The sequence below is a fragment of the Euphorbia lathyris genome, chromosome 2, assembly GCF_963576675.1.
Source record: "Euphorbia lathyris chromosome 2, ddEupLath1.1, whole genome shotgun sequence".
NCBI lineage: Eukaryota > Viridiplantae > Streptophyta > Magnoliopsida > Malpighiales > Euphorbiaceae > Euphorbia > Euphorbia lathyris.
In genome coordinates, this window is record NC_088911.1 from 21,468,626 (window position 1) to 21,492,182 (window position 23,557).

General features: G+C 37.1%; 2 protein-coding genes across 2 annotated transcripts; one reads left to right on the forward strand and one right to left on the reverse strand.

Annotated features, from left to right (window-relative positions):
- Positions 1–2,554: 2,554 nt before the first annotated feature.
- LOC136217209 (ABC transporter B family member 11-like) lies at positions 2,555–8,931 on the forward strand. The gene is made up of 12 exons (XM_066003805.1): positions 2,555–2,935; positions 3,011–3,065; positions 3,152–3,327; positions 4,488–4,709; positions 4,796–5,034; positions 5,115–5,640; positions 5,733–6,006; positions 6,211–7,085; positions 7,206–7,472; positions 7,558–7,821; positions 7,908–8,201; positions 8,285–8,931. Exons 1-12 carry the CDS (start codon positions 2,618–2,620, stop codon positions 8,639–8,641), a joined length of 3,867 nt encoding a protein of 1,288 aa, XP_065859877.1. The 5' UTR covers positions 2,555–2,617; the 3' UTR covers positions 8,642–8,931.
- A 109-nt stretch (positions 8,932–9,040) lies between these two features.
- Positions 9,041–12,056, reverse strand: LOC136217210 (uncharacterized). The gene is made up of 7 exons (XM_066003809.1): positions 11,797–12,056; positions 11,618–11,692; positions 11,245–11,302; positions 10,893–10,948; positions 10,385–10,447; positions 10,200–10,268; positions 9,041–9,373 (listed from the first exon to the last, which is right to left on the reverse strand). Exons 1-7 carry the CDS (start codon positions 11,983–11,985, stop codon positions 9,122–9,124), a joined length of 762 nt encoding a protein of 253 aa, XP_065859881.1. The 5' UTR covers positions 11,986–12,056; the 3' UTR covers positions 9,041–9,121.
- Between the last annotated feature and the right edge of the window lie 11,501 nt (positions 12,057–23,557).

Below are 23,557 nucleotides of genomic sequence, written 5' to 3' on the forward strand. Positions count from 1 at the left end.
CATTTTTGCTTGCTTATATATTTGGGATTCTCTACATTTTGTCTTAATTTACTGACTAATTTAAATGAAATTTTAACCTTTAAAAATTGCTTGTGATGTGGAGTGAAATTCAAATTATATGATTTTGATGGGAATGTTATTTTGCACTTTACCATCTTGTCAGTATATAACAAGTTCAACTTTTTCTTTGGAGGCTAAACCTATATATACGTAATTAAGATTTAAAAATAATATTATGATTCTAGTTTTGATGAAAATGCAATTGTCTCATCTCTTTGTTTTTGCTACGTCACAATTATTCTTGCTGCCCAAAATTATGGTAACAAACAAGCAAAAACAAAAACCAAATATCAGAACATTTTTTAATAACTGTAAGAATTTAAACTTCCCATTGCTAAAGTCAGCTTCAAGATAGAATAAAAGTAAATAAAAATATTATTTTAGTGTTAATGATAATTTAGGGGGTGTTAGGTTATTTATCATTTTAGTTGTTTGTATTATCCTAAAACAATTAATTAATTAGTGCCTTATTGCCAATTGACTTACAGGATAATAAATCTGTTATTTAAACATGATAATTAAATATATGGCTAGCTCGTGAATCATGAGATGTTACCTACTTCAAGTAGTTATCAGATGCTAATCCACTACCTATTTTTCTACTTAATATATACGAATAACTAAACAAATAAATATTATGAATCAATTTTTAAAGAAGTTTCTGTAGTTTAAAAGATTTATAAATAACCAAATGAAATTTTTTTAGAATATTTCAAAAATAGTACATCAAACGAATTCAATTTATCTCACATATATATAATTTTCGTGTATATCAATTAATCATGTCCAAATAGTAGTATCTAATACTATTTTAATTGGTCGGAATTACTCTCGATAAATTTTATTTTTTATTTTTTTTCGTAGGAAAAAAGATTAGAGGGAGCAGATATCTCCATAATCGTTCTAGTGAGGTAAAGCCCCAAGTTCATGGAGAGAGCCTAACAAGAGAACTTACATATTGCTCCACTTATGGAAACTCTAACAATAGCAACACGCACACCTTAATTAACTTAAATGGACTCTTTATTTTTATTTTGATAACACTTTTGAATTCATTTTTAATATGTTTTTACCACTAAAAAAAATAAATATGTTTAATTTTCTATTAATCCAATGCTAGTTTCTAAAAAAAATGATAACTTTTTTATAGTTTTAATGCGTTGAAGGTTAAAAACATTTTGCCCAGCCCTAACGGGCTGGACTTTGAAAATCTACCGTCAATCGCACAGTTAATTTCGGTTTTTTTTTACGTTTTAAATTTTTTTTTTTACTGATATGTTTGAGCCCCGGATCATCCGGGGTCCTGGTTCCGCCACTGCCTATAATTGAAAACTTGTTCCGAATATTATGTACCCGAATTTGGATATTGGTAGGGAAAAAATGTCTTTGCAAATGGAGGAAACCTTAAACATATATTTGCAAATTTTTAAATTATAAACATAAATACATCTTTAAAAATGTGTGCAAACCACAAAAAGAATATATATATATATATATATATATATATGCGCTTACCCTTATATATACTTATATAAAGAGAATCAATTTTATATATTATTGTATGGATTAGGATATTCTCAAGTTGAAAGTTGAGATTTTAATTATTTACTAATTAAAATTTAATTAAATGTTAATAATAATTAAATTTGTAATAATAGTTGAGATATATCATGAAACATGCCATTTCATGTAATTTTACATGCTCAAAGTTGAAAAAACAAAATACATAAAACATACATGGGTGGAAGGGATGGACCATTAATTCGTTTTTTCTAATGGAATTAATGGTTCAAAGTTCAAACTTGAAAATTATATAGCATTTAATTTCACATGTACTTTATATGATATAATAAAAAGATTTGGTGACAAGTCAATTTAATTTTAAATACATGGTTGCTTAAGCCCCAAGATACATGCATATAGTAGTTTCATTTCTCTCTTAGGGTTAAAGTTAAAAACATACTGTAGATTAGTGTTGACTATATGCTATAAAAGAGACAGGGGTAGGTTAGGCAGGAATCACTAAATTAACAAATCAAGTCCAAAATCCCCACCTCATCTTCATCTCCTACATTCTTCCCGGTAATTAGCAACTTAACTTCGGGTTAATTATAATTAATTACTGGAGATTTTCCCAATTTATGGTTGCCATGATGTTTTAAATTGATTATAAACGTGCAGAATCTTAGTTGTTTAAACATTAAAGATTATTCTATTCTTCTATCATTTTATCAACTTAGCAGATTGAGTCACGGAAGAATAAATAAAAAGATTTCCAGAAAAAAATAAATAGAGAGAATCTAATCAAGTTCAAGAACGTGTTAATGTGAAATGTTGAATCTTTAATCTGTTCTTTTCTGTAGATGAAATTATCCAGCCTGTAACCAGAAAATTTAATTAGGATAGTCAAAGGTTATTTTTGTCCTTACCTAATACATCTACTTTTTGTAAAAGTTGAGTTTTCCCTCTTTATTTATATGCCTCTTTAAGCAAAACGAAAAGGTTGCAATTATGCTGTTTACAACTTCTGTCAGGATTTGAATTCCTCTCAGTTACTATGGCGGAGGAGAACGGAATTCCCAATATTCAGGAGGCCACTTCGTCCCAAACTCCGGCCAAGATGGAGGAGGAGGAAGAGGAGAAAGAAACTAGCAAAGGAGATAAAAAAGGAAAAGCTGAGAACGCTAACACAATCCCTTTCTTTAAGCTATTCTCCTTCGCTGACTCCACTGATATTTTACTGATGGTTATCGGCACGATTGGTGCTATTGGTAATGGAGTTTCTATGCCTCTTATGTCATTACTAATGGGAGAAATGATTAATTCCTTTGGAGGCAACCAGGACGATGATAAAATGGTTGAAATAGTTTCTAAGGTAAGAGAATTTGTATGCGGTTTCTTCAATTTTTTTGAAATTTGTTGATACTGATTTTGGTACTGCAACTTTCAGGTTTCTCTGAAATTTGTCTACTTAGCTGTGGGAGCTGCAGCTGCTGCCTTTCTTCGTAAGTTCAATTGATTGTATTATATATAGAATGGAAGTGAAAAGCAGAGGTAATTAGAAGAAATTTTGTGTGATTTTGTTTTGCAGAGGTGACTTGTTGGATGGTGACAGGGGAAAGACAGGCTGCCCGGATAAGAGGTTACTATCTGAAAACAATACTGAGACAGGATGTTTCTTTCTTTGATAAGGAAACTAATACTGGAGAAGTTGTTGGTAGAATGTCTGGTGATACTGTTCTTATACAAGATGCAATGGGTGAAAAGGTATTATCTATTCCTAAATTTCAATTTACTTGTCAACTAGCTTGTAACGGACTGGTCTAATACCATTTAGATATTGTCTCCTTTGGCCCGTATAGTTGTGCTCACGGCTTAAAAACGAGTCTTTATGTATTAGAATGAGAGTAATTTATTTTCTCTTCAATTTCAACTTGGGATTCAGTTTATTCCTCCCCATCCTCATCCCTTACTACGGTTGAGCCTTCTATCCCGACACCACCTACTTCGGACCATGCCATTATAGACCTATGAGCTTCCGCCTTGTTTGTCCCCGAACTAACACATTGTACGTGGAGAGTCCATTGTAACAGTTTGATCCAATATCATACGGATATTGTCTACTTTTCCCCAAGTCTCATTCGTTGGGTCTCGAGGCTTTAGAACCGTCTACATGCTATGTTGCACGAAAACGGATACGGAAACTGAAATAAAAACGGATACTGTTTCTGAAAAACATAAGAAACGTGTAAATATTAAAAATATAGAGGCATATTTATAAATATTAAAAATATAATAATACATTAAAAAAAACTAAGATTGAAGAACAAGAAGAAGAAAGTCGAAGCTCAGTCGAGATTCAAGAGACAAAGATTATTGTAGAAAGAAATATGTGTAAGTTCTTTAAATTGAAGGATACAAGGAAGGAATTATCTCTCAAATAGGAAGTTTCAATTTTCCTAATCTTAGATTAGATTGAATAGGAATTGCAAAATAGAAAGTTTGAATTTCCAGAATTTTAATCAAAATAGGTAGAGAAAACCGTTTAAAAATTGAGAGACGTGTTTCATATTTTGTGTAATTAAGAAAATATGCTCGGAAACGTTTCATATCAGTTTCCGAAAGTTTCCGTTTCCCACATCTGCCGGAAACGGGGAAACACATGTCATGAAGAATTTCCGTGCTTCATAGTCTAGATGAATTAAAAACACACTTTACTAATAAAGCAAAGTCACTCATCTCCATTTTCGACATGTAATTCAGTTTATTCCAGACTCATCTCCATGCCTTAGGGTCACTCCTTGCTCAGACCTTCTATCCCGTGCCACACACTCTGGACCGAGTCACTACATCGCTTGTCCTAACCCGATTTGGCCTGCAAACAAAATTACTTGTCCTGGTATGTACTAATTTATAAGTTTGCACAGGTTGGAAAATTTCTGCAGCTGATGGCAACATGCCTTGGGGGTTTCACAATAGCTTTTGCCAAAGGATGGTTGATGGCACTTGTCATGCTATCTGCTATTCCCTTGCTAGTAATAGCTGGTGCAACTGTATCCATTTTGGTATCAAGAATGGCAACTCGTGGACAAAGTGCTTATGCTGAGGCAGCTACTGTTGTTGAGCAGACAATTGGCTCTATTAGAACCGTATGCTTCTGGTTCTGGATGAATAATGTTTGCTTTTCGTAATTAATTATTTTCTTCAATGTGTGACAGGAATTTGGTTTTTCCAGGTTGCTGCATTTACTGGAGAGAAGAAAGCCATTAGTACTTACAACAAGTTTCTCCAAACTGCTTACCTATCAGGTGTTCATGAAGGCGTAGCTTCAGGAATAGGCATTGGTGTAGTTATGTTAGTCGTATTCGGTAGCTATGCGATGGCTGTATGGTTTGGTGGAAAGATGATATTGGAAAAAGGATACAGTGGAGGACAAGTTATGAATGTGATCATTGCTGTCTTGACCGGTTCAATGTGAGTTCTTGTTTTGTAATTTGCGTGCATTTGAATGAATACATATGCAGTATTTTCATTTTCTGTTAAAAAAATTGTAGGTCCTTAGGCCAGACATCTCCTTGTATGAGTGCATTTGCTGCAGGTCAAGCTGCAGCATATAAAATGTTTGAGACAATTAACAGGAGACCGGAGATTGATGCTTCTGATACAAGTGGGAGAGTATTGGAAGATATTCGCGGAGATATAGAGTTGAGAGATGTTTATTTCAGATATCCAGCCAGACCGGAGGAAGAGATATTTAGCGGTTTCTCTCTTTCCATCCCAAGTGGCACAACTGCAGCTTTGGTTGGGCATAGTGGAAGTGGAAAATCAACAGTTATTAGTTTGATAGAAAGGTTTTATGATCCAAATTCTGGTGAAGTTCTCATAGATGGTATTAACCTCAAAGAATTCCAACTTAAATGGATTAGAGAGAAAATTGGTCTTGTCAGTCAGGAACCTGCGCTGTTCTCATCTAGTATCAGGGACAACATTGCCTACGGGAAGGATGGTGCGACCATTGAAGAGATAAAAGCAGCAGCTGAACTTGCTAATGCTGCAAAATTTATTGACAAGCTACCTCAGGTTCTGATTTACTGTGAACTTATGAATTGTAGTTGTATTTTCTTCTTAAGATCACATCGGTTACAAAGAAGATTTTTTAATTTTGCTTACAGGGACTTGACACAATGGTTGGAGAGCATGGAACTCAGCTTTCCGGAGGACAAAAACAGAGGATTGCAATTGCAAGAGCAATCCTGAAGAACCCAAGAATCTTACTTTTAGATGAAGCTACAAGTGCACTTGATGCCGAATCTGAGAGGGTAGTACAAGAGGCATTAGACAGGATTATGGTCAATAGAACTACTGTTATTGTTGCTCATCGTTTGACTACTGTCCGGAATGCTGATATGATAGCTGTCATTCATCGAGGAAAGATGGTCGAAAAAGGTACCTGTAATTATATGTATACTTGCTTACGTAGATGTTTTTTATTATTATTATCAACATCAAGTTACTTTCTGTTGACCTGCGAGTCCATCTAGTCGGGTAGGCATTTTTAGAGTTCGATCTGGCACGAATTGGTCTACTTTGTGACATGTGAGTGCATTTCGGAGTTCATAGTATGATGACATAGTTTTCTGCAATGGGCAGGCACACATTTGCAACTGCTTGAGGATCCTGACGGAGCATACTCTCAGCTTGTACGCTTACAGGAAATGAATAAAGAATCAGACCACGGAACACAGGATCACAACAAATCAGAAATTTCATCAGAATCATTTAGGTTATCAAGTCAAAGAAGATCGTTGAGACGTTCACTAAGTAAGGGATCATCAAGAAATAGCAGCCACCACTCGCTGTCTCTCTCATTTGGTTTTCCTTCGGGTCTGAAAGGCCCTGATAATGATATGGAAGATTTCGAGGATTTCTCGTCCAAAGAAAAACTTCCGGAGGTGCCAATCAGTCGTCTTGCCTCACTGAATAAGCCAGAGATTCCAGTTCTTATAGTTGGAACTATTGCTGCATGTATCAATGGCACTATACTTCCAATTTATGGTGTACTGATTTCGAAAGCAATCAAAACATTTTTCGAGCCACCTCATGAACTGAGAAAGGATTCGAAGTTTTGGGCACTAATGTTTATGACCCTGGGTATAGCATCACTCATAGTACATCCAATCAGAACATACTTCTTTTCGGTAGCTGGATCTAAACTAATCCAACGTATCAGATCTATATGCTTTGAAAAAGTAGTTAATATGGAGGTTGGTTGGTTCGATGAACCCGAGCACTCTAGTGGTGCAATTGGTGCTAGGCTCTCAGCAGATGCAGCTGCAGTGCGAGCCCTAGTTGGCGATGCACTAGCTCAAATGGTTCAGAACATTGCAACAGCAACAGCTGCTCTTATCATTGCCTTTACTGCTAGTTGGCAACTAGCATTGATTATCCTTGCACTCGTTCCTCTCATAGGTGTCAATGGTTTCATACAAGTAAAGTTCATGAAAGGATTCAGCGCAGATGCGATGGTATGACTTGAAAATCCGATTACTCTGATTCGTATAAAGGAATAAACACATTTCAGTTCAACTGTTATCCTAATAAAATCAATTTACTGATATGATTCACATGAATCTAAATGATTGCAGAAAATGTACGAGGAAGCAAGCCAAGTTGCTAATGATGCAGTTGGAAGTATAAGGACAGTTGCTTCCTTTTGTGCAGAAGAGAAGGTGATGCAACTTTATGAGAAGAAGTGTGAGGGCCCCAAGAAGACCGGAGTTAGGCTGGGATTCATCAGCGGTGCAGGATTTGGAATGTCTTCCTTCTTTTTGTTCTGTTTCTATGCAACAAGTTTCTATGCTGGAGCTCGACTAGTTGAAGGCGGCTACATATCATTTGCAGATGTTTTTCAGGTGAATACGTAATTGATATATCAATTCGATCCGTAAATACAACATAGTTTTTTCAGGGATACTAAAGCGTTTATCCATCCTGCAGGTGTTCTTTGCTCTTACTATGGCAGCTATAGGAGTTTCTCAGTCAAGTTCTATGGGTGCTGATTCTGCTAAAGCAAAGGCTGCTGCTGCTTCTGTATTCGGAATAATCGACAGGGAGTCAAAAATAGATCCTAGTGACGAGTCAGGAACAACAATAGAAAACGTAAAGGGAGAAATCGAGCTTCATCATATAAGCTTCAAGTATCCATTAAGACCGGACACTCAAATCTTCCGCGACCTCAATTTGACTATTCGTTCTGGCAAGGTAAGATAAATTTTACACTCCTTTGAATCCCATTTATCTCAGTGAATACTTTTGAGCGATATTTGACCGGTTTCAACATCTTTCAGACTGTTGCCCTGGTAGGAGAAAGTGGGAGTGGTAAGTCAACAGTTATTGCATTGTTGCAAAGATTTTACGATCCAGATTCAGGCCATATAACACTCGACGGAATAGAAATCCAAAAGCTGCAATTGAAATGGTTAAGACAGCAGATGGGGCTTGTAAGCCAAGAACCAGTTTTGTTCAATGACACAATCCGTGCTAACATTGGATATGGAAAGGAAGGAAATGCAAGTGAAGCAGAAATTATAGCTGCATCAGAGTTAGCTAACGCCCACAAATTTATCAGTAGCTTAAATCAGGTAAGAAAACCATAATGTTTCTTGAGTTTCTTGCACACTGCACAGATGCTAAAGTTTCCATGTTTATACGGATAAAAATGCAGGGATATGACACAGTGGTCGGGGAAAGAGGAGTGCAATTGTCGGGCGGACAGAAGCAAAGGGTAGCCATAGCACGAGCAATAATAAAGAGTCCAAAGATATTGCTGTTAGACGAGGCTACAAGTGCATTAGATGCCGAGTCCGAAAGAGTGGTTCAAGATGCATTAGACAGAGTAATGGTGAACAGAACAACAGTTGTAGTAGCACACAGGTTATCAACAATCAAGAATGCAGATGTTATTGCTGTCGTTAAAAATGGTGTTATTGTTGAGAAGGGAAGACATGAATCTTTGATCAATATCAAAGATGGTGTCTATGCGTCCCTAGTAGCACTTCACATGAGTGCCAAAACTACATAAACAGATTTTTTCTATTTCTTTCTTTTTTGTTTCTCTTTTCACATATAGAGCAAAAGTTTTTCTTTCTACATATAGAGCAAAAGTTGAAGATGTAACATAATGTAATGGATCATTAATTTATTTTCATGTTTAGTTTCACATAAAAGTAAATAGGCCATTAAACAATACTTTTATACTTTTTTTATAAATTACTTCTTAGGATGATTATGATATCGGAATATATATTGAAGATCATTGTGAGTCTTGTTATAGCCAAGTTGTTCAGTTTTAACTATTTTTCTTGTTTTTTCTGGGCTTCTCAGCCTTACTTTATAACCAAAAAAATTGAGTGTAATAAATTTGACCATTATTCTCGTTTTCTTTTTTCTATATTCATTTTTCCAGGGGAGAATATGAATTTAGTGCCAAAAATATATGCAGGAAAATTGAGACATCAAATTAAATAATTATGGATATCCGATATAGGTACTGTAAAAAACACTAATCATCTTCACTTTCATCACTGTACAAAACAAGGCCAGTCTTAGAAACACTCTGGAGTTCAGTAGCATCATCACCACTAGGTAATTTTAATAAGTCTGATTCTTTTGTATCAACATCAGGTGTTTTCACAATTTTCGTAGGTTCAATATTTTCCTCGTCTATTTTGGCTTTCTTTGCCTGTGGTTTGACCTTAATAATCATACTCAAAGGGCGAGCAGGTGGATTCCTCTTCCCGATTGTTTTCTGATCCTGCATACACGAAAGAAGGTTTCAAATACCGAGTCTCGGGTTGGAACTATTCGCGTTTTAATCGAACCTGACAGACTGGATTCAATGGATGCTAATACTAGTTAGTAATCAGAACTTAATACATTTAAGCACATAGTTGTTAAATTGAGTCGAATCTCGTGACTCGAATTCCTCATTTTGTGAATCGGGACTCGTGAATCGAACCGGATAGTAAGATTCGGATGAAATTCAAAAATTATAAAAAATAAAATATTAACCATGTTTAACTTTAAATATTAGCCTACAAATGCAATTTTAATATCCAAATAGAAATTATATCAAGTTATCAACCAAGCACTTGTGTTAAAATTCAAATCTAATGCAATCCTAATAAAACTATTTGCCAAAGAATTCTTCATCATCAAAAGAATTCTTCATCATCTTCTTCTTCCATATCAAGTTGAAGAGAACGAAAAAAAATAGAGGACAGTTGAAGAGAACAAAAGAAATAGAAGAAGAGAAAATGAAAAGAAACAGAGAAAGGGAAGGAAAGAAAGAGTTGGAGTTTGTAAAGTCTAAAGAGTCTCCTAGTTTTCCACAACTCTTTAATTAGTTATAGTTCAGCACATGTTTTTTACTCTTTTTAAATTAAAAACAGTTTTTTTTAATGGAGTTCATGAATCGACTGAATCGTGGACTCGGCCGATTCAGGCGATTCATGTCCAATTCTGTATGATTTCGAGTCATACCATAGAATCGACTCGAAATCATACAGAATTGGATCGAAAGCATATTGCAATAGAATGTCATCAAGTGCAACATTTTGCATGATCTTATTGAAACTAACCTGAACAACAGGAACAGCTGGAACATCCTTTAATTCATGTAAAGTGGTGGATTGTACTGCAATTGCTGCCTGAAATAGAAACCAGATGAGACGAATATAGGTGATAAAATATGAAGTCAAAGCCAAACCCATATTCTCATTTGTAGCGATAGTAATTCTACAACAGGAAATAGTTTGTAAATTACTTGGAAACTCCGGAGCTGTAATGCTTCTTCATCTGCCATTTGGCGTTCATATTCCCGCTTTGACTGAAAACACAACACATAATATAAATAAGAAAGGAATCAATGATTCTGATAAATTTGCTGAGCATCTAAAGTTATCTACTTTAAGAGAAAGGTGGCACCGTCCCCTTTTTTGTCTCAAACATTCATCTAAAATAGCGATCTATAAGCTTTTAAAAATCTGAAGAATCAGGCATGCACAAGCATCAGAGATCAAGAATACTACTAGTACGATGGCTATTGCACGGAAATTGTACATTAAGCATTTAAACAATATAGCATAGCATCCTCTACTATAAATAACAAACATCTCTGTATGCCATACACGTACCGAGATCGAATGTATGCTAATTTGATTTATCATTTATGTATGCTAATTTGATTTATCATTTATCGATTGATCAAAGAGCATAATGTTGTAGCAACTTTACATAATGCTAAGTATCACTAATTTCGAGCATACACTCACCATCTCGAGATTATCAAGAAACTCAGTCTCATCTTCGTCCAAAGCTTTTGGAGGCCCTAGCAAAGAAAATTCAAGCTTATTTTTACTACTAGAATTTTGCAGATCAAGAACTATTCCACTTTTCACCTCACTATGAAAATAGACAGCGTCCATAAGCTTGTAAATTTTAAGATATGGCCAATCATTAACCAAACATTGAACAAAACAATCTCATTCATTACACTTAAATAATAAAAAGAATTTCAAAAGTTGGAGAACTTGGAGCAACTTATAATAAACAAGGCAAGTATCAAGTATGAACAACCATCCGATTTTACCGATGCTACAGATGAGTTAAGAGGTAAGCACTTACTATGCTTGAATCGCTCATTGAATTCTGCATCCTTCTTGTCTTTATTCTCCTTTAAAATCTGCATTCATAGATATTAAATGGTTCATAACATGAGAAATGGATAAGTGTTGAGGCACTTTGCAGGGTAAAAGCAACCAATTAGATATATGAAATAATTCATATACAACTACTGAAACAGCAAAAGAGCTAACCATGGATCTAACTAAGCACTCATCAATTGGATTACATATGAACACACTGAGAAAGCAATTATACAATAACCACATTCCTCGTGTTCAATCAGTAGTAATCTGACACATCTAGATTAATTTCCTCGTTTAACTTGAATGTTAACTTAATTTTAGAAAAGAAAAAAAAAAAAAAGAGGGCGAACCTCAAAGAGGGGCCTGTCTCTCTGGGCAGTGCCATCTTCAACACGCTCACCCCTGGCTTTCTTAGCCTCATCTAACTGCAAAAACGGATGATTTCATGGATGAAAGAAGATATCAGATAGTGACATCATGACAGAAGGTAAACGCAATGCAGCTAGGGTTTAGTTAGAACCAATAATACCTGGTCTTCAGAGACGAAATTCATTAACCTTATTGATTTTGGCGGTTCACCTTCCATCTTTCCACGATTAGCCAATTTCACGTTTCCAATTCGAGTTTCAGGTTTCAAGTTGCACAATCTAACGTCTACAAGGTTTCTAGTTTGAAGTTGAGTAGGAAGAGGAGACAACACAGGGTCATGCCATGGCATCTGTTATGGGTTCAATCGTTTCTGGTTCTGATTACATATGGGCTCTAAACCTGCAACCCACTCTCTCTAATTTTCACTTTTTGAAAGAGAGCTGAAAAATAAGTGTGATGATTAGACCTATTCATGGCCGGGCCAGCGACCTCGTGTCTAAAAATGCTCAAACCAAACCCAGTCCGGCTACTGTTAATTTAGACAAACTCGGACCGGGTTGGGTTTGGGTTCAAAAATCAAATCCTAAGCGCAATCCATATAAACTCACCTATATATATATATATATATATATATATATATATATATAATTTTTAATAATAAAAAATTAATTTATACTTAAAAATAAATATTAATATATAAATTTATCAATTTATTAATTTATTAATTTATTAATTAATATTAATAGGCGGTCCGGGCTCGACCGACCCGTGCTATTTTTATAAATCCCAAACATGTCCAAAAAAGAGACGGGTTTTAGCAGACCTGGACCGGACTGGATCTAAAGATAAATTTTCATGTCCAAACCCGATCCAGGAGACACAGACTGGACTACCCGGATCCATGAACAGGTGTAGTGATGATGGATTAAAATTCTTAAAACTAATCATTTTACATATAAAATAAACATTTTAATCAATAAATATGGAATAATTTCTTAAAATGTTTGGAGATGAAAAGAAAAGGTTACATAGTTGATTATGGATTAATCATTATCTGTTACAGTTAGTATATATTTTTTTTATTATTATAGAAATTGGGACGAGACAGAACTTGGGCGGGGTGAGCACCCGAGACCCAAGAACTGACAAACCCATAATATATTAAAAAAGAAAAAATGGGTGTTTGAACAAGAGAAGAAGAAAGAGAACAAACAAGAAGAAGGGGGAAGGAGAAAAGTTTAGGAAAGGTCAAGAAAAACGTAAGTGAGAAATATTACAAATGTCATCATTGATAAACCTGTGGCAAAAAGCAGGAGCTGAAGGCCACCAATTGATCACTGAGGAAGAGACTCCAAACTTTACCAATGCATTAGCAACTCTATTTCCTTCCCTAAAGATGTGTGTAAAAAGAATGTTCATCCTAGAGCAAATGCTGAGACAATGCAACCACTCTTGATGAATACTCCAAGGAACATCCATGGAACGATGTCGAAACAGATTAACTACGTACATGGAGTCTGACTCAACCCAAAGCTGATGCCAATCTTTCTCCCAAGCAAGTTCAATTGCGAAAATAGCGGCTCTCAATTCCGCCAAATAAGTAAAAGAATGAGGGGTAGAAAAGGCAAAACAACCTTTGGAAAAGCCACGATAGTTGCGAAAAATGCCTCCCGCTCCTGCCTCACTAGGAGTGCCAAAAGCAGAGCCGTCCACATTGACTTTAACCCAGCCCGGAGGAGGTTTAAGTCAATGGACCGGAATAATGTTGGGAGCAGGAGGCGGCCTAGGAGAAGCCAGAAGGCGGGATAAGATAGCAGCATCTCTCCGAGAAGAGCAAAAACCTTTAGAAGTGGCCAAGGACTCTCGAATCATTCGAAAGAGGGTGATCTTCGAGTGCTGAATAGAAGGAGAAAATTCCTTAAAGATTGCTTCATTCTTGCAATGCCAGATTAACCAGATGCAAGTGACAGTGGCAACACGCCAGATCATCAACACCTGAGAGCTAAAATGAATGCTACGAAGTGTGCTGAAGAAGTGGATGAATTGGGAATGACGAGGCAAAGAGCAGTCAAAATTGTTGAAACACCTTTCCACATGATTTTGATTTGACAAAATTATTTAAGTAAAATTAAACATATTCTAAACACACTAAGTTTAAATGCTTTGATTTATTACACTAATGTGTTTGTTCAATGTTGAGTTAAATTGTTTATAAGACATAAAGACTAAAAGGCTTAAAGCCCAATACGGAAGTCAAAGCCCAAGTCAAACAGATCAAGACCACTTGGCCCGCGTGTGCAAAACGCTGTCGTTATGTACAAAACGCAGCTCAGCATAAGAAGGATCGAGAAGACCTTCGTTAAACAACTTCGGAACGAAGCTGCTGAGTTGTATCGATAAAGAGTACAAGACAGCAGCTGAGCAAGAACAACTTCCAGACAAAGTATTTCTACTTTGGGTAAAGTTCAGAAGACACAGAAAGCTGTCTAGTTGACCTTACCATAAATGGAGAGACATTCTGCAGGACTGACTAAAAGCTGCTCAGTACTGACCGAAGACAGAAGATACTTGAATCTGATTGGCCAAGAGCACTGAGCAGGACTGAGTGACAACGACAGGAAGCCGTTTCCCTCCAACGGTTATTTCGAAATTCGAAATGACTGATGCCTCAGACGTCTCTATAAATAGGGCCTTTCAGTTGCTTCATTCGATGCAGATCTTCACCAAGCCATTACGCTGACCAAAATTCTACTCGAAGTTCTGTGAGAAAAAGCAAAGCAAATATTTACACCAAATTCTATATCTTTCGTGTAAAAGTCTAGAGTGATTATTCAATCATCTAAGGTGTCTTAGCAATTGTTGTTTAGGACAAATCTTTATCATTTCTAGAGATTAGAAAGGAGAGGCTGAGTACTCGGTTATAGTACTCAGTGAGAGATTAGGAGTGAGTAGATGTATAGAGGAAGGTACTCTTGTTATACTTAGCTTCTAAGTTGTAAAAGGTTTGATGCTCTACCGTTAAAGAGCTCGGTAGAGAATTCGAAAGCTCGGAACGTGTTCCGGGGACAGGACGTAGGCTTAGAGGCCGAACCTGGATAAATCTGCTGAGTAACATCTTTCTAACCTTAAACTCCTTAATATATATATTGCTTGCTTAAACAAAACTGACCAAGTAAATAGGTCACGCTGAGTTATGTGTATTGAGTATCTGAGTTCAGGAATAGACTCAAGTGCTATCTCCTGACTCAAAGAAAGAAGCTGACTTAGTCACCAGTTGACTAAGCTAGTGTCTTAATTTACTCAGCGCGTTGTGTAATCCTTTTTCAAAGAAAAAGAAGTCAGCCTTAACGTACTAAAATTTAATAGTTCCTATCCCCCCCTTTGGAACTAACTTGTTACGTTATAAGGGACCAACAGGATGAAGCATGTCAGCATCAGACATCACTTCATTAGAGACCATGTACTCAAAGGTGAGATCAAGCTGACCTATGTCCCAACGGATGAGCAGCTTGCGGATATCTTCACGAAGCCACTGGCTCGTGAGCAGTTCAGCATACTGAGAGAAGCCATTGGTATGTTTAATCCTCTTCAGTAAATTCCAGCTCTTAATATATATTCATGCTGAGTGAATTACCATGCTGAATGACTTATGCTGTTACTTGCTGAGTGGATAGATGTATGCTGAGTATTTAATGCTAAATGAATGAATATCACATACTGAGCAAATATTGGCACCGAGTAGCTATCTCAAACTGAGAAATCAATTACTTAAATCATCCGTTTGTGTAAAACTGACTACTCTGAATATAAAACGTTTAGAATTCTAAACGCTGAGTATAAGATCCGTTGCATTTAATGCTAAAGCACGCGAATAGCCACCTAGGATGACGTATGCGCCGAATGTGTCATGAATGCCAGGATCCTTGTCGGTTGACAATCCCAAGGCAAAACTGACACATGGATTCGATAAGATCCACCTCTCACAGCTATAAATAATGGGCAAATCCCCATTTTTTATCTCTTTACACTTACCGAATTCTCTGGCATAAATACTCTCTCTCTAAAAACTCTCAAAACTACCAAACCCCTCTCTGAAACTATGACTAAGATTTCCTTGAACATCTCCGGTGCCGGTCACTCTAAGACCAGTTCCGATGAACCTTCCAGGCATTCTACTCCGCCTGGAACGACTGAGGCCACTACACCGAGCAAAGGCAAAGCTAGCCAAGCCACCTCCTCTAAAGCAAAGCCGACCAAAGTCAGAACCTATACTAAGGTCTTCGAAAACGTTAGAGAGTGGAAGATTGACCACTCAAGGTGGTTCTCCGAGGCTTTCGTAGAAACCAAGCAACCATTCTGTGAATGGATATCGAAGAATGGCTGGACCGAGCTGTTCTCAATCAGAGATCCAACTTACCCTGACTTAGTAAGGGAATTCTACCATAATCTGCGGGTTGCTGACGATAACCAGGACCACCTAGCAACTGTGGTAAAAAAGAAAACAATTTTTGTCAACCCTACCTACCTTGCCAGCTTGCTGAAACTGAAGAATGAAGGAACAAAACTGAGGAGGACTGGTGATCATGAAGGAACTGGGTACTCTGCCACCTTCTGCAAGCCCGTTGGCCATTCTGGAGAAATCTCCAGTTCCTCAATGGGCCAGCACCAAAAGATGGCACACTACCTGCTGACCAATTATATCTTCCCAAAGATAAATTGCACCAGCTCAGCAACAAACTTTGAGCAATGCTTCATATGGCATATGCTGACCTACAAGCCCATCAACATGCCAGTATTCTTAATTGACAGCTTCCAAAGGAGCACTGGAACTCTAAGGCTGGGCTCACTCATTACCAGAATCCTCATAGACCATCAGATTGACCTATCCGAGGAAACTAAGGCCCAAGGCTCTGAGATCACAGCTGCTGCGCTGCGTGCCTTGAAGTTTGACCAACCGATTAAGAAAGCCAAAGGTGTTGATCAGCCTGCTGAGGAGACTGTCCCAAAGAAGGGCAAAACAACAAAGGCTCCAGCTGCCCGCAAAAGGAAAGCTGTTGGGACTCCTTCAAAAGATGCTGAGTCTCCGGCTAAGAAGCTGAAGTCAGTTGCTCAAAAAGGTCAGGAAACACCTAAGTCAGCTAAGAAGAGAAGCAGGCAAGATGAGCCTGATACAGAAGAAAGAATGGATGCTGATGAGCAACCTCTGAAGAAGAAGAAGTCTTCAGAGCTGACCCCTATTGATGTTATCCCCACTGACTTCATTGTTCCTGGTGATTCTCACTTCACAAAATGTCAGGGAACTGAAGCTGAGCATCAAGAAGATGATATGCAACTGGATGATCAGTTCATCACACAGCTTGAAGAAGAGCTAGCAAAAAACGAAGGGAATGATCAACAGGAGGAAGAAGAAAGTGGTTAGGATGACACTGAGGAGACTGCCAGTGAAGAGGAAACTGCTGACCCAACTAATACTGAGTTGGCTGCAGATAAAGAACAAGAACAAACTGACCAGCTCAATACTGATCAAGAAGAAACTTCTCCTCTTCACTCAGTAGAGTCTATCCCAGCTGAAACTACACCTCCTCGAAGAAGAAGACTAGTAAAGGCAAGTCAAACAACTGTCATTGACCTTCCCATCCAGAAGCCGATCAAAGACCCTTCTACACTTAAGCTAAAAATTTTCACCAAACAAACTTCTTCTTCTCAGCCCGCTTCTCTTGAAAAGCAAGCCTCTGTTTCTTCACTACAGGAACAAGCCGACTTGAATGCTTCTGCCAACCCTACAAGCCAAACCGAGCAAGTTCTCGCTAATGCTGCTGCTCCAAGCACTGTGCTGACTCAGGAAACTTCTGCCCCTGTCAGCACTGAACCCATTCAGCTTACTTCTGCACCAACAATCCTTCCTGCCGATCAATCATCTCTACAAGAAAACCAAGTGCAGATTGAAAACCCCCTTCCAGTCACTGACCATGTCGTCACTGAGAAAAATTCGACTCCTCCATCAACTGGTCACACTGAGGAAACTAGGCAACCTGATGAAGGATCACTCAGCTATCTGCATGCCACCGAGTCTGGTAGACAAATCATCAACTCAGTGTAGGCATTAATCAAAAATCTTCATCAAAATGCTGAACCTACCGCTGGGTCTACCAACAATGAGTCAACTCAACTGTCCCAAGTCACTCAGCTTTTAAATGAAGTTAAAGGACTGAAGGATCTGCTAAGTGTTATGATCTCAACTCAATCACAACAGCCCAAGCAGGACTCAATAACGAAGCTGGCTGAGCTCCAACTGACAACGGTTCAACATCTCAACACTCTTCAGGGACAATTCCAGACTTTGTCCGCTACGAACACTCAATATGCAACTTCTGCTGAAGTTAAGATGCTCTTTGCCCAGCTTCACACTGAGCAAACCAAGACCAACCATCAGCTGGCTTCCTACTCTCAATGCTTGGTGGAGCAACTTAGCGAAGCCGTTCGTTTGCTGAACTTGAATAAGCAAGAGATGGACACTGACCAAATGAAGCAGAATGAGATACTGGTCACCACCCAAAAGACTTTCACCCATGTGCGTCACTACAATATCCAGCGTCAATATTATGACTCAACTTTGCTGAAGACATTTCATCAAGTTTTTGCTGCACTGTCAGATACAATTACTTTGGTGGGTAAGTCTCAAGCCTACATACTGAGCATGCTCAGCGCAGCTGAACTCAGTATACCTCAAGAGGTCTTGGATGATGGCGTTGCTGTCTTCGACGGCATCAATGAAAGTGCCGATAAGCTTAAGGAGTTGTCCGCCTCACTGACCAACGCGGCCTTAATCGACTCCTTTAGAATTCCTCCTCCTCCCGATGCTGACAAAACGGGGGAGAAAGAACAAGCTAGAACTCAGCAGGAGGCTGCTAGAAGTAGTCAGTCTAAGCATAAGAAGAAGAAATAGAAATAGGCTAACTCAGTCTTGTTCTTTACTTTGTAGTTTCTATGTTTCTTTTTGCTTATCTTTTTGCTGTATATGCTGACTACTTTATTTCAATACAATACTTGCATCTTTTATCCAAACTTGAGTTATTTTATATGATGCTGAGTATTATGTTATTATGTATCTTCAAATACATCAACTGTGTTTACTGTTTATAATACTTGTTGATTGTATGCTTATTAAACACTGTCTCATAAGACCCATTGAACAATAAAATACTCAGCGCTCTCTGAATGTTAAATCTTCCGCTTAACATTGAGTAAAATAGAATATGTTCCATGAGCTGACCTATATCTGAAAACTGACCTTAGACTTACTCGATTAAACCTTAAAATGTTTAGAGTAAAACTAAGTCAGTAGCTCAACCCTGACGGGGGAGTCTGCTAAGTAATATTAGAACAACTATCATGGGGGAGCTCAACACATGAGTTCTTCGCTGAATAGTTTTGCCAACATCAAAATGGGGGAGTTTGTTGAAACACCTTTCCAGATGATTTTGATTTGACAAAATTATTTAAGTAAAATTAAACATATTCTAAACACACTAAGTTTAAATGCTTTGATTTATTACACTAATGTGTTTGTTCAATGTTGAGTTAAATTGTTTATAAAACATAAAGACTAAAAGGCTTAAAGCCCAATACGGAAGTCAAAGCCCAAGTCAAACAGATCAAGACCACTCGGCCCGCGTGTGCAAAACGCTGTCGTTATGTACAAAACGTAGCTCAGCATAAGAAGGATCGAGAAGACCTTCGTTAAACAACTTCGAAACGAAGCTGCTGAGTTGTATCGACAAAGAGTACAAGACAGTAGCTGAGCAAGAACAACTTCCAGACAAAGTATTTCTACTTTGGGTAAAGTTCAGAAGACACAGAAAGCTGTCTAGTTGACCTTACCATAAATGGAGAGACATTCTGCAGGACTGACTAAAAGCTGCTCAGTACTGACCAAAGACAGAAGATACTTGAATCTGATTGGCCAAGAGCACTGAGCAGGACTGAGTGACAACGACAGGAAGCCATTTCCCTCCAACGGTTATTTCGAAATTCGAAATGACTGATGCCTCAGACGTCTCTATAAATAGGGCCTTTCAGTTGCTTCATTCGATGCAGATCTTCACCAAGCCATTACGCTGACCAAAATTCTACTCGAAGTTCTGTGAGAAAAGGCAAAGCAAATACTTACACCAAATTCTATATCTTTCGTGTAAAAGTCTAGAGTGATTATTCAATCATCTAATGTATCTTAGCAATTGTTGTTTAGGACAAATCTTTATCATTTCTAGAGATTAGAAAGGAGAGGCTGAGTACTCGGTTATAGTACTCAGTGAGAGATTAGGAGTGAGTAGAGGTATAGAGGAAGGTACTCTTGTTATACTCAGCTTCTAAGTTGTAAAAGTTTTGATGCTCTACCGTTAAAGAGCTCAGTAGAGAATTCGAAAGCTCGGAACGTGTTCCGGGGACAGGACGTAGGCTTAGAGGCCGAACCTGGATAAATCTGCTGAGTAACATCTTTCTAACCTTAAACTCCTTAATATATATATTGCTTGCTTAAACAAAACTGACCAAGTAAATAGGTCACGCTGAGTTGTGTGTATTGAGTATCTGAGTTCAGGAATAGACTCAAGTGCTATCTCCTGACTCAAAGAAATAAGCTGACTTAGTCACCAGTTGACTAAGCTAGTGTCTTAATTTACTCAACGCGCTGTGTAATCCTTTTTCAAAGAAAAAGAAGTCAGCCTTAACGTACTAAAATTTAATAGTTCCTATCCCCCCCCCCCCTTGGAACTAACTTGTTACGTTATAAGGGACCAACAAAAATGAATCTCAAGGGTCCTTCAAAGAGAATCTACAAAAGAACAGCTAATGAATAAGTGGTTAATGGACTCAGCATCCCTACCACATAGAGCACAATGAGAGACAATGGAGAATCCAAGACGCTGCAGGAGGTCATGAGTTGGAACCCGTCCATGCAAAACTCTCCAGAAAGTGAAGGAACGAGAAAGGGGAGTGTGAGCATTCCAAACAAATTTATACCAGTCCGCCGAGGAGGAACTAGGACTGAGAACTGAATAGTACTCTTTGACAGAGAAAATACCCTTCGTAGAGGGCTGCCAAGCGCAGAAGTCAAAATCATCTCTACCCCGGTGAATAGATCGAATACTGTCTTGAACAGCTGAAGGTAGAGTGCCTAAGTCAAGCCACTCTGAATTTACCAAAAAATCATCAACATAATTATAGCGAGAATGCTTATCCTGAAGAGCAAGACCCAATCTGTCCGCCACCGATGGTACGATCCACCTATCCGTCCAGAAATTAAGCGAAGAAGACTGACCAATCCACCAAAAGGTCTGGTCCCAAATAGAAGAATAAACAAACTTACAAGAAGACCAGATCGAGGAAGGAGCAATGGTAGCTTTAGGCAAACCAGAGACAGCCATAAATCTAGACTTCAATAGAGAAAGAGCTAGATTGGTACCTTGAATCAATTCCCAACACATCTTACCCAAAAGAGCCTGGTTAAAGATCCTAACGTCCTTAATGCCCAAACCACCCCCTTCCAAACTTTTGCAACAAGTCTGCCAGGGAACCGTGATTAGCTTCCTCTGATCAATACAACCCGTCCAAAGGAAGTTCCTAATACTTCTATTGAGCTTTTTCAACAATCAATATATAAATTTAATTCAAAAATTAATAAAAATAATCTAAATAATTAAATAAAAATTATAAAAATAATAATTATTATCACTATCAGAGGTAAAGATCATCCATATCATCATGGAAATGTTGAATCAAAACCCCGCAATGAAATAGACTTGTTTTCCAAAACTCGGTACTGAATCATCTAGAATGCAAGGTAAATCTTATTAGTGGATTATTTACGCACATGTCTATGAAAGAATAGTGTGAGCTATTCAAGACGTGATTAATTTTACAAGGGTATTTTACATAAAAAAAAATTAAACGTTAAAGGCGAGTTGGAAAAGCAGTGTTTTAGTGTTGATAGAAACAGTTGTTGCTTTCTATTGAAACATCAATAAGCTATTGTTGTTAAACTTTAAACAAACACTTAAAACTCGCACATTTAATATTAAACAACAAAAGGCTGGCCTCTATATTCCTAACTAGTTGAACTCTCGCGTGTTACACGATACAGCATTGTCTAAGGACTTTTATGATTAATAGTTTAAATATCATATTGGTGTCCTAATATTTTTTTAATGAATTTTTTTGAATTGTTATATTATTTGTTAGTCACTAATATTTTATAAATTGGATTTATAAATTAAATTGGTAACAACATGATGTCTATAAATTAAAATAGAGTAATAATAATAAAAATATAAGGATAAAAATAAAATAAAAAAGAGACACATATTTATGTGGATAACCTTTTTGTAAAGGAAAAAAACTACGAGGTGCTGAAAAATAACTTCATTGATAATAATAACTAGTTGAAGACTCACTTATTGCGTAGATCAAATTAACGTATTTAAATATTTTGATAATTGGTTATTTATTAGTATATTATATTTATTTTAATATTTATTATTTTTTAATAATAATTTTTGGATTATTATAAAAGAAATGTTATTATTTTTTAATATTATTGTCAATATAATATATAAAAAATAAAAATTACACACCAAAAAAAATAAATATGTAATTTCTCTAAAAAAATACGTAATAAAATAAGTATATTTTTGATAATAAAACAATAATAAAATAATAAAATTTTATATTAAAAAATTATAGAATCCACACAATCACGTTTATTCATATAAATAAATACTACCATTAATAGAATTTTCATAATGTCAATATGCTTGAAGAGAATGTAGCCGCAGTCTTGTAAAATCTCAAGATCAAATGAATAATAATTTTGATTTTTATTGGGAGAAGTATCAAATCCATGAATAAAAAATTAAACGAATGATTATAATCTATATATCTATTAAAAGCCGGATAATAAAATTGTTGATTTAGCTGTATATAGCTTTTGCTGACATGTCTTTTTCTTAAAATATCTCTTTAAAATTGATTTATTATCCTATTTTGTACCATTTAAACTCTCTACATTCTTCCTCATCCCTCAACTGCTCTGAATCCACACACACACACTCTCTCTCTCTCTCTTTCTACTCACTATTACCCATCTTCATCAAACTTCACTGAACGGTTCCTTTTCTTTCACGTTTTTCGATCTCCTTTTTTCTCTCTTTCTCTTTGCAACTTCTTCTCCAATATGATGGTATATGCTAATGCTAGATTGGTGGCATTAGATTGAGCATGTTATTGCACGGTAAGCATATTCGTATCTTTTATTTCTTCATTTGCATGTTGTTTTCTTGGTATAATCTTTTTTTTTTGGTAGAAACAGGAAAGGAAAAACAAACAAACAAAGAAAACCTAACCTGGGATCAGCCTAGGAAAGCTAACTCCAATCCTATCTTCTAAAATAAGAGAAGAAAGGAAGATAGGAGGATCGGAAAGGGTAGTAATGCCTAACATCCCCTCATGCCCAGCCGCCGCCAAGCGATCCGTAACCCGGTTTTGCTCTCTGAAAATGTGGCTGAACTTTATGAACTCAAAGGAAGAGCAAAGCCTTTTGATAGCTTTGATAAGGTTACGACTATTAAGGCAAATAGCATGATTATCAGAAATCATTTTGATAGCCTCCATGTTATCAGACTCAACAGATAACATCTTAACACCCAGACTCTTGGCAAGCTTGATTCCAGAGAGAATGCCCCAAAGCTCCGCTGAAAAGGAAGAGCCCAACCCCAGATTCTGGGTGAACCTAGACAGCCAGGCGCCCCCCGCATCTCTAAGAACACCTCCGGCAGCAATCTTCCCATTGTTAAGGCAGGAGCCATCCGTATTCAACTTCACCACCCCATCTCTCGACCTGCTCCATCCAAGGAGGTGGACATCTC

Excerpts from the sequence above, each read along its gene's own strand:
- LOC136217209 (XM_066003805.1), top strand. The coding sequence starts at position 2,618 with ATGGCGGAGGAGAACGGAATTCCCAATATTCAGGAGGCCACTTCGTCC. Across the intron at positions 7,822-7,907 it reads TGACTATTCGTTCTGGCAAG|ACTGTTGCCCTGGTAGGAGA; the intron begins GTAAGATAAATT and ends AACATCTTTCAG. Across the intron at positions 8,202-8,284 it reads TTATCAGTAGCTTAAATCAG|GGATATGACACAGTGGTCGG; the intron begins GTAAGAAAACCA and ends ATAAAAATGCAG.
- LOC136217210 (XM_066003809.1), bottom strand. The coding sequence starts at position 11,985 with ATGCCATGGCATGACCCTGTGTTGTCTCCTCTTCCTACTCAACTTCAA. Across the intron at positions 10,949-11,244 it reads CAATGAGCGATTCAAGCATA|GGCCTCCAAAAGCTTTGGAC; the intron begins GTAAGTGCTTAC and ends TTTCTTTGCTAG. Across the intron at positions 10,269-10,384 it reads TACAGCTCCGGAGTTTCCAA|GCAGCAATTGCAGTACAATC; the intron begins GTAATTTACAAA and ends TTTCTATTTCAG.